This window comes from Haliotis rubra, unplaced genomic scaffold (genome assembly GCF_003918875.1).
Source record: "Haliotis rubra isolate DU_JTF1 unplaced genomic scaffold, ASM391887v1 Scf420, whole genome shotgun sequence".
NCBI lineage: Eukaryota > Metazoa > Mollusca > Gastropoda > Lepetellida > Haliotidae > Haliotis > Haliotis rubra.
The window spans coordinates 897,232-909,002 of record NW_025767103.1 but is presented as its reverse complement, the minus strand read 5'-3'; the positions used below and the strand labels follow the sequence as shown (position 1 = coordinate 909,002).

The 11,771-nt window shown below is 41.6% G+C and overlaps 1 protein-coding gene across 1 annotated transcript; it reads left to right on the top strand.

Moving 5' to 3' along the window:
* The first annotated feature begins 8,272 nt into the window (after positions 1 to 8,272).
* On the top strand, positions 8,273 to 10,460 carry LOC124288604 (nuclear pore complex protein NUP98A-like). The gene has a single exon (XM_046725160.1). The coding sequence runs from the start codon at positions 8,327 to 8,329 to the stop codon at positions 10,049 to 10,051; it is 1,725 nt and encodes a 574-aa protein (XP_046581116.1). The 5' UTR covers positions 8,273 to 8,326; the 3' UTR covers positions 10,052 to 10,460.
* Positions 10,461 to 11,771: the final 1,311 nt, after the last annotated feature.

Below are 11,771 nucleotides of genomic sequence, written 5' to 3'. Positions count from 1 at the left end.
TATTAGGGGCATATATCACCTAAATGTACGGACAAAGAAGAGTTATTATTTCGGGATTTAGTATGGGCTCTCGGTGATGCCAATGTTGCTATGTTACGATACATCAATCAAGACAACTTGGGTGACTAGACAGAACGTAGTTTTGAGGTAAGTCACCAGTTGCACGGACGCTGCTGAGGACGTAGTGACGATGTAACAGGTAGGGTTGCACGGACGCTGCTGAGGACGTAGTGACGATGTAACAGGTAGGGTTGCACGGACGCTGCTGAGGACGTAGTGACGATGTAACAGGTAGGGTTGCACGGACGCTGCTGAGGACGTAGTGACGATGTAACAGGTAGGGTTGCACGGACGCTGCTGAGGACGTAGTGACGATGTAACAGGTAGGGTTGCACGGACGCTGCTGAGGACGTAGTGACGATGTAACAGGTAGGGATTACACTGCATGGGTGGATCCAGAGGGGAGGTCCCCTGAAATGCTGTTCATAGCAGCATCAACCTGAATCAAAGACGAATGTGCCATTGCTCTTGTAATAAGATGTAGACATTCATTTGGAATAGGGACTTCATGAACCCTTTTTTATGTATTGGATTCAAGATATTCGAGTTAAGAATAGGCTATATAACGAATATGAGGAATAGTCGCAGCTAGCGGTCAATAGTACGGAAGCGAAGTAGGGCCACGGTGATTTTGTTTTGTCTCAGTATCTCCAACGTAAGACTTAGTATATCCTACGTACGTAGGTCATAGTATCCCCTACGTAGGATTTAGTATCTCCTACGTAGGATTTAGTATCTCCTAGGTAGGACTTAGTATCTCCTACGTAGGACGTAAATTAGTAGCTCTTACGTATGACTTAGTATCTCCTACGTACGACGTAGGACTTAGTATCTCTTAGGTAGGACTTAGTATCTCCTGGTAGTCTAGACTGCGGACTTTGTGAAGGGGAGACCGGGGTCAATTGTAACACGGGGCAATTGTAACAAGGGCGATTACAAGGGCAAGTTCTCGCTCAAGCATAGTGTAGGTGCGTAGCGTTATTTCCCTTTGCTTTCCTGCAGTACACATCCAGGCGATTTTCAGCTGCTCGCTCATGGCGAGATACAGTAGACGAAAAATCGTTTTTCACATAAGAAAGTAAATTTTTCACAAAACGTAATAAAACGTTCTTAATGCAGTAAATGTTGCTTGGTATGAAATTAACTTTTCAAGTGTAAAATTGAGGTATTACGACTTATTTTGAAGTAGAAATATTTGAGAAGCCCAAAGTTGTTAACATGTGACGTGGCATGAAACATGGCTACTAGCATCGGGGGCAATTGTAACACTCTGTTACAACTGCCCCCATGTAATATTCCCTTATGATTATGAAGCAAATTATGATGTCGGTTTTATGTTAGTTCTTTACTAGTTTCATCATAGTAGAACATTTTCAGTCTTATGTTGATAGTATCAGCCCTCGGGTGAAAGTTTTGGGTGTTAGTCTTTGTATTATATTTTGTGCAAACGAAAACAAGAATTTTAAACTCAAAACATTTTAAATGTCGATGGTGACAAAGATTTAATGTTAATCCATTTCCACCTCAATTGATCAAGATAATATCTTTCCACATTTCATTTCGATTCTATTTGGAAAATGAACAGATTGTTACATTAGACCTTCTTTGTTACAAGTGCCCAATCCGCCTGTTACAATTTTTCCGTGCTGGGGGTCAATTGTAACACTTGCACTCATTGCATTTGATACGTAATGACTTTGTAACGACATGAAAGTGAACTTGAAATGATTCCGAGGTTTAAAGCCAAGAGGCCAATGTATTGGTTAGTACCGATAAACTTTGTGAGCGGTCGACTAATATCAATTACAACAACTTAAGTAAAAAGTGTTACAATTGACCCCGGTCTCCCCTACCCCTCTGATAAGTGTAAATTGGCATGGCTCCCACGGCCGAAAGCAATGAACACACAATGCCATTCAGAAAGTGGTCAAATGTAATATGTTATATTTGGGATTACACTTTCTTAGTAATTTACACTTATCAGAGAGGTACACAAAGTCCGCAGTCAAGACTACCAGTTGTCCAACTTTCATTTTTGTGGAAGCCGCGCGGTGGCTGAGCAGGTTAGGCGGCTGACTTTGTGTCCTGGCGATTAGGTGCCTGACTCTGAGGGTGAGGGTTCGAATCCCGGATGGGACTCAACCAAACAACAGTACTAGAATTTGTACTTTACTAAGAAAGTGTAATCCCAAATATAACATATGTTACACTTGACCACTTTCTAAATGGCATTTTGTAATCATGTCTGGCGTTGGTAAGTCATCACCAGTAAACAGTAGAGCTGTATATCGTGGCCTAAGTGGCGTGACGATATATCCCGATACCAGAGACGATATATCATGAACGATATATCCCGATACCAGAGACGATATATTATGAACGTATTAAATAGGAACCTGCGAGACAATTATCATCACGATACAATGGTGGCGATACAATACGTACCCTGATACTTTACAATTTCTAAAAACAGAACAGATACGATAGATAGAATGACTGAAACTTTATTTGTTATACAGCAGAACTTATGTTACATTCACACACACACTTAAAGAGCTGTTGATCCAATACAATGTCAGTATTTCATGCTTAAGAAGGTATAGTCAAACATATTCTGTATACCTGAAAATAAATTTGACACTGAAGTTTCCTTTGGGAAGTTGTGTTTCTACATCAATTCTTTCACAAACAATTCAATGTAATTTATATCAGAATTCAGAATCACTGAAAGGAAACTCTTAAGTCTACTGTCTAAATTGTATCTTATCTTTTTCTCTTCCTCAACAAAGCTAAGACATCATTCATAGTTGTGAATAAATGGTGTTATTTGTCCAACAACCATGTAATACATATCTGAGTTACTTGAAGACAAGTATTCTTCAGTTCACAGAGTTGTTAACACTCTTTCACTGCTACACCAACTACTTTCTTCATGTAACGGATACAAACAAATTCCTATAAGGTTCAATTTCTTTTTAAATTCAGAAAAAGAATTTCAAAGTGACTCCGTTCCTATTCCTAATGCAATACTCCTTACAACTTTAAGTAGTACTTAAGTAGTATCGGGATATATCGTCTCTTGTGGCGATACATCGATGTATCATGGACCCTTGCGATATAAATATCCTGATATATTGCCTAAATGTTGTTTGTACCGATGCACTCGTATCGCGTAGTTGACCATGCAAACATCGATACTCCCACTAGTCACACCACTAGTAACTAGACACCAATGTCAACGGTGTCATCTAAACAGAAGCGACAAAACCCTTTTCACATTCATAAGAAATCTCTGCTAAATGTCGATTGTACAATTGTGACTATCATGAGCTTATATTTGTTTCAGAAGCATTACAGCCGTATTATGTTATTTGTAAAGAAACCGAGTTTGAACCAGACAATCCAGTGATTGTCACTAAAACACATCTCAATGTATACGCATTATTTCTCCATGCTTTATGAAAAATATAACAATCTAACCGACATCTTGTATTTCAAAAGCCTCATGATGGCCACCATATCTGCTTCACACACGAGCTGTCTAGTCATATCTAGTAACCGTGTATGTTAAACTGATACATTCCTTCTCATACAAAGACCGACATCTGCAGTAACAGTGCAATTTGTTAGAATCAAAGACATTCATGCAACTCCTGCTTATAGTCATTTGATCAAGACGACGACAACCAATGCCTCAGTAAAGGTTTCAGAACGTGTTTAAGTACGAAGATGTTTCTCCAAATTTGACGCATCATTGACAATTTTTTAAATTCCTGATAGCTGTTTACATGTATAGATATATGGCACTGTAATAGTGTTTACAGGATTTTTATATTAGATTAAATAAATAAATAAATAAATAAATAAATAAATAAATAAATAAATAAATAAATAAATAAATAAATAAATAAATAAATAAATAAATAAATAAATAAATAAATAAATAAATAAATAAATAAATAAATAAATAAATAAAGTAAAACATAATTTTAAACATTAACAAAAGACATATCACTCGCTCTCTCATTCATACCCTTGCATTCTCTACCATAACATTAACTAATCATTTACAAGTTTTACATACATTGCCCATTTGCTTTCGAATTCGTTAAACTTAGATTTATTACAATATCTGGCTTTTTCTACAAGATAATAATACTATAATTCCTTTTTGAAGTGTTATAACAAAGATATTATCTTTCACAGCTTACATTTATAAGTATGATATTTGGCTAGTAGTAGTATCATCGCTGACAAAATTGATGTACAATGTTATTACCTCTCTTGCTTGTAGCGTGTGTTCTCGTCACCTTTCTGGACACACCGTCGGCCAGTCCTGATAGTGACAGTAATTAAACATGCTCACGATAGAGTCGGAATCCGATAAGCGTGGTTTCTAGGTCATATGATTTTTTTTCGCTTTTATCTAAAAGCTGTCGAAAAGTGTGAGATCGTTCCACATCTGAACCTTAGACGCGATGAGGATGGCGATTATGCCTTGTAGACAGCCTCAATGTATGGTATGATGTGGCAGACATTTTTTAATTCAATTCATTAATAAATGTTATTACCACTAAAACGCTCTGCCACCAGTAAATATCGTTGCTTGGTGGTAACATCAGTCTAAATAAACTTAAACTCAGTATTATTCGTTACACTCCTATATTCAGTATAGCAGTGTAACGAAACATACTGAGTCTAAGTTTACTTAGACTGTGCATCAATATCTTCTTAAGACGATCCCTGCACGTTTCGTTTTGGATTTCGTTCCTTCAAGGTTTCACTACATTAAAATCCACACGACTTGAGTGAGGTATAATCCAACATGAAAGAACTGACACGCCTGTCAAAACTTGTCACATGCGACTCAACTGTGTGGGTTACCAGTCGTCGGCGACCTCCACAAACAAAGCTGTCAGTAAAGTAGATGTTGTTAATGTAGATGTTACGCTAGTCATCCATCACTGACCTGCTCCACATCAGACTCGTTGTACAACATCCGACTGAAACACAGGCTTTGACAGCAACGTCTGTCGTAACACCGCGGCTTGTAAAACAAAGGTTCATCTGGTCATCTGGTCAGTGATGGATGGTCTGCCTGTCATACTCGGGTATATAGCCACAGCAGATGATAGAACTCGTCACTTCTCGAAGTCAATCTTCCCACACAGGTGAGTCGTCTTGCATTGTATGTTTTCTTGATATGATATTGCTTGGGGGAGTAGCAGAGGGAAATGTTAGATACCTATACATGCTTTTGAAGTTACGGAAGTTAAACCATATGTGTATATATACTGAACCACAAAAGAAATGTCGCACCGATAGCGGTTTCTTAAAGCACACACTTTAATTCACTCTAATTAACAATCAAAAAGGAGGATTGAGTTCAAACTTGACAATTATGGTTAACACATTTTCGGGAATCACATTTAGAGTTCACACAAACAAAATCACCAAAAATGGTACCATTACGATACCTCAAAGTTAGTATTGTGTGTGACCTCTATGGGCAGCGATGAAAAGGTTGCATCGTCTGTACATGGAATGAAGTAGCCGGTTGATGAAGGCCATTTTCATTTTCACGAATGTCATAAGGAACCTTTTACCACGTCTGCCATTTTAGGTGCGTTTCGTCGATATGCTTTTTCATCAGAAAACACACTGATGTTGGTAATAACTGTCAATTTGGATTGAAAAACATGTTAATAAAACGATACAATCATCATAAAAACACCATTTTGTATAAACAAAATCTTGCATTTGGTTTTGAAAAGCGACGTTTCTTTTGTGGTTTAGTATATACGAGTTTTACGGAGCTTTTTGCAATATTCCAGCAATATCGGGGAATACCAGAACATGGGCTTCACATTTTGCAATTAGGGAATCGAACCCAGGTATTCGGCGTTACGAGCTAACGATTTAACCACTAGGCTACCCCACCGCCACATACTAGTATATGTAATTGTGATTATTAATATCTTCGTATGAGTGAATTCCTTTTAATAATGCAGTTGAAATTGTGAAAATTTGAAGTTGATTTGCAAAAAATATTATGTTCGGTTAATACCCGTCAACCAACACGGTATGTTCAGAGGATATAACTGACGGCCGCCGGATTTTCAAACGTTCGCTTTTTGCAGGTTATGATTACGTAACTTGCATGCACACGACCCATACCACTATAGCAAACAGCACATCACTTGAACATGTCTGTAGGCAAAGCGCCTATAAGCCAACCGTAAAGTAGGCGATGTGGCACTGGGACGTCATACCGAAAGTCAGGTACGATTGCCAACATGTGTGAGGCACATCTATGGCGTCCTGTGTTGTGATATTGCTAGAATATTGCTAAAAGCGGCGTTAGCAAAGCTTTGGTCCAAGGTCATACAGACATATACTAAAACAAACCTCTCATTGTGCACGGTTTCTCTTGAACTTCACCTACAAAAAGTTAAGCAACTCTTGTTCTTGATCATGTCAAAATTGTAGACTTCCGATCACATGTACGAAAGGGTGAGTTTCTGAAACAGTCACACCCACTGGTGGCCTCGCTATGTCGACATATGGTTTGACGATGTCGCGAGGCATGCCTGCCAACTGTCGACCGTGTTGTAGATGTTCCACGTTACCAATAGCCTAGCTTGATAAAAGAGGTCCAAATGTAATCTGTTTGTTTTCTTGAAGAAACGTTTTAAGATTTATTTAGTAACTTGAAGTGACTCACCAGGAACAAAGTCTATTGCCACGGATACAGGTCTTTGTTGTGCATTGTGTTCAGTCAGATGGGGGCGGTGGGGTAGCCTAGTGGTTAAAGCGTTGGCTCGTCACGCCGAAGACCCGGGTTCGAATCCCCACATGGGTACAATGTGTGAAGCCCATTTCTGGTGTCCCCCGCCGTGATGTTGCTGGAATATTGCTAAAAGCGGCGTAAAACTAAACTCAGTCAGTCAGTCAGTCCGATGGCAGTTTTGAAGCCTATCCTCTTATAACGATAACTCAAGTGACGAGTTCAATCCTTGCTTTAAGTCGAGTGAATACCAACTTCCGATGTGGAAGGTACCTAGGACGTTTGTTGTTCTGTAGATGATTTTGATCCTTCTCGTCCAGTGCTTTAGACAACATACCTAGCCAGTATGTGCAGACCATGTGTAAGGTACGTGAGACCTCATGTGTTTGGGTATGTGTCTAAACCAGGTATATAGGGGGATGTGTCGAAAGCAGGTATTACCGGGATTTCCCGTATTTAAGCCCTGGGCTTAATAACGGAAATGACCCCTCTCGTTAACAAATATAAACCCCATAATTAAGCCCAGGGCTTAAATTCGGGACATCCTTGTAACTGAAGAAAATGATTCTTAGACACAGTAACATGGAATGAACTTCAATACTGAGTGATATTATCATATTTTATACACCAGGTGTTTCGGAGTATGTCGAAACCAGGTGTTTGGGAGTATGTCGAAACCAGGTGTTAGAGGACGTGTCGAAACCAGATGTAAGGGAATGTGTCGAAACCAGGCGTTCGCCCCTGCCCATGGGTTACATAATGTTCAAACCATCATTTGTTGAGACGCTGACCTCATGCACCAGAGTCCCCGATGTACACATGTTAATGGTATGACATTTGTTTCAGCTGTAGAGAAAGATGAAGTTGACGTTGATTGGGCTTGTGTGTTTTCTGGCGTTGACCGCTGGTAAGTAGCATGCCGACCACATTAATGTGTTCTCAATACATCATCACACCTCGGGTGTAGTTTAGTTATTACTATTTACACAATTCATACAGTAAGCATGCCATATTTGTGATTCTTGAGAGCTTGGTTGAATAACCCTTTCGCCCAGTATTTGTGAATGCGATGACATCCCTGTAGCATAATGCAAAACATTCTTCCCTGCAGGTCAAGAGCCTTCACCTACACCTTACCTAGCTCCACCGCCAGGGGCTACCTATGATACTCAAGCTCCACCTTCTGGAACGCCCTACGACACCCAAGCACCATTGTCGGGAGCGCCCTACGACACCCAGGCACCACCGTCTGGAACTCCCTATGATGCTCAAGCTCCACCTTCAGGAACGCCCTACGACCCGCAGGCTCCACCTTCAGGAACGCCCTACGACCCACAGGCTCCTCCTTCAGGAACGGTCTACGACCCGCAGGCTCCACCTTCTGGAGCGCCCTACGATCCCCAAGCTCCACCTTCTGGAGCTCCCTACGATCCCCAAGCTCCACTGTCTGGCGGTGGTCCTCTTGACGTCTTCAACAACATGGCAGCCCCACCGGCCGGTAGTAGCAATGCCAATGCCCCAGCAACAGGTGGAACGATGGATCCGTACGCCGCAACAGCTGGCTTCTATCCTGATCAGTATTCAGGTCCTTCCACTAACACTTTTCCCACAAGTCCAAACGGCCAATCACTCCTCCCAGATTCTACAAACTCAAACAATCTTCTGCCCGTTCCAAACTCAGCTGACCCGAATGCCCCCCTTCCCATTCAAAACGCCGTTGACCCAAATACTCCCTTTCCCAGTCAATACCCATCAGGACAAAATGTTCAGATGCTTCCTTACTCCAGCCAAAACACAGGCTCTTCTCCTGGAACCTACCCGATTCAGCATAACGGGTCCCCGCCAAACCCGTATTCCGGAACACAAAGCAGCTCTCTGCCTTATCCCTACTTTGCTTCACAGCAGAACAATCTAATTTCTGGTCCTTCGTCCTATTCAACACAAAACCAACCCACAGCTAATCAAAGTCCTGGTACTCAAAACCACCTTATGATGGCCTCGCAGAATAGTCAAACCACTAACCCCTTCTCACAGACCCAGAATAGTCAAACCACTAACCCCTTCTCACAGACCCAGAATAGTCAAACCATTAACCCCTTCTCACAGACCCAGAATAGTCAAACCACTAACCCCTTCTCACAGACCCAGAATAGTCAAACCACTAACCCTTTCTCACAGACCCAGAATAGTCAAACCATTAACCCCTTCTCACAGTCCCAGAATAGTCAAACCACTAACCCTTTCTCACAGACCCAGAATAGTCAAACCATTAACCCCTTCTCACAGACCCAGAATAGTCAACCCATTAACCCCTTCTCACAGACCCAAAATCGTCTTGGAACCAACCCTATGTCTGGCGCACAGAATAGCCCCACAATGAACACTATGTACAATCCCATGTCAAGCGTACAGTCCGGCAGCAGCCCAGCAACAAGTCCCTTCTCGGGTCAGCAACGTAGTCACCCTTACCCTGCACTTGCTAACCTACGGGGAAATACCGGAAATGCCCAGTCTAGCCTCAACCAAGGGAATCCAATGTTCGGTGGAATGAGCATGGGCTCAGGTGCTTTGCCCTCCCCTTTCAGTGCCCGCCCAGCGGGGATGCAACCAGTCACAGGCATGCCATCTGGACCCCTTTCTGCTATGCTTTCAGGCCTGGGAGGAAGCCCAATGTCCGGGATGGGTTCAGGGTTTTCTGGAATGGGAGGTATGGGGTCATCGATGGGAGGAATGGGTTCTAGAATGATGTCACGTCCAGGCTCCAGAATGTTTCCAAGATCAGGAGCGAGCTCACAGAACACCAAGCCCAGCAGCCAACAGAACCAGTTTGCCTCCATGCTTCCATTCTTGCTACGTGGTGCCAGCCCCGAGACCAGGAAGATGATGATGATGATGTCGATGATGCAAGGGAAAGGTGGCAACAGCAACATGATGGACATGATGCCGCTGCTGCTGATGAACGGAGGAGGAGGAGGAGGGGGAGAGGGCATGAACCCCTTGATGATGATGGCCATGTCGCAAGGAGGAGGTGGAGCATCCCAGATGATGCCGCTCATGATGATGGCGATGTCCGGTGGAGAGATGAACATGAACTCGATGCTCCCCTTCATGATGGCCAGCCAGATGAATTCCGGGGGCCAGGCACAAGGGGGGTCCTGGGGTGGTCAGCAGGGAATGGCATCCATGCTACCTTTCCTCTTGTAGACTCCCCTTGCATCTGTTACCAGTGACATCTACACATATCTTTACAAGGCAGAGACGCCCGGTCCCCATCCACCAGTGATGTGTATAACACAGTGTCTTGATATCAGGTTCCAATGTCTTGATATCACATGCCCTGTGTTCTGATATCACGAACTGTGTTTTGATATCACATACCATGTGTCTTGATATCATATACCATGTGTCTTGATATCGCATTCCGTGTGTTTTGGTATCACACTCTGTTTTATGTAATGTGCACGATGTCGTCGTGCTATACATTGTTGTAAATACATTGTTGTATTTCCGGTGACCAATTTGATGTCTTTGTTGACCACGACTAAATGATAAAACGAAATATATTGTACATGACACTCTTGTATCATAATCTATACTGTTATATGTTGTACCATATGGCACGCTTGTATGATAAGGTGTACCATTTTCAAAATGTACCATATAAGCAAAAGATGGATTAAAATCGATGTGTCACAACCATTTGTTTTGTTTCCATATCTAAGTATTTAAACGCAAATGTTCAATCAAGCTTGTGGCACTGGAAACAGCACCTCACAGAACTGTGGCTGAGATATACTACGGACCAAAGCAAAATTGATACTTTTCAACAGGTAGACAATCTTTTCACGCAAATCACTTGGTAACAATATGTTAAGACAGATACTTTGCGCACTGTCGAACACCGTACTTCTTTAGAAAACTGAATAATGTCATTAGACCGGAAGTGATGTCATCAGGCCGGAAGAGGATATTAATATAACTGACAACACCACTTGCAAAATAACAAGGACTATCTTCTCACAACAGTCGGCTGTACTGTTCCGACTATATCGAGTATATCTATGAATCACTATCAAATAGTGATGATTAAGTCAAATGATTCCTTTAGCACTGGTGAGGATACGTTGAATATACTCAATCATCTTGGAAGTGTAGTTTATAGACATGAAATCATTTGTATGACTGAAACTCTGTTAAACGTTATGGCAACATATCACTTGTGTGATTGAACAAAAGAAGAAAAAAAAAGATTATTATTCAAAGAGAGTGTCTAAATCACAGGGGCTTGTAACGCTTAAAAACTGCCATCAAGGTATATACTGTCACTAACGGGGTCTTCCTTTTATATAGTGCTAAGAACCCGTTAGTGACAGTACATACCTTGATGGCAGTTTTTAGCGTTACAAGCTAAACTGTTCAAAACTAATATGAGGAATTTATGTGGGATTTGAGCCTATTTTAGGGCTTTTTGTTCTCTCTCAAAGTACAAAGTATATAAATGTTTATGGGATTTTCATCTTGCTAGCAAGTGGCACAGATCTGGTTTTTGACAATGACGAGAGACGACTCGACTTGGCCACCGAGAAGAGGTATAAAGGGAATTAGTTACATATGCTAACTTTAAAGTTTATGAGACAAAGACATCCTAAATTTCGAAACGAAATACCACCTTAAGGTTTGAGTGAGTGAGTGAGTGAGTTCAGTTTTATGCCGCTTTTAGCAATATTCCAGCAATATCATGGCGGGGGGACACCAGAAATGGGCTTGACACAGTGTACCCATGACGGGAATCGAACCCATATCTTCGGCGTGACGATCGAACGCTTTAACCACTAGGCTACCTCACTGCCCCTCTTAAGGTTTGAAAATGTATGGGTTCTACTTCATTTATCTCTGTGTGTGCGTGCGTGCGACAAGTACCAAC

What these genes read in the sequence shown, in the direction of transcription:
- LOC124288604 (XM_046725160.1), top strand. Translation starts at nt 8,327, where the DNA reads ATGGCAGCCCCACCGGCCGGTAGTAGCAATGCCAATGCCCCAGCAACA.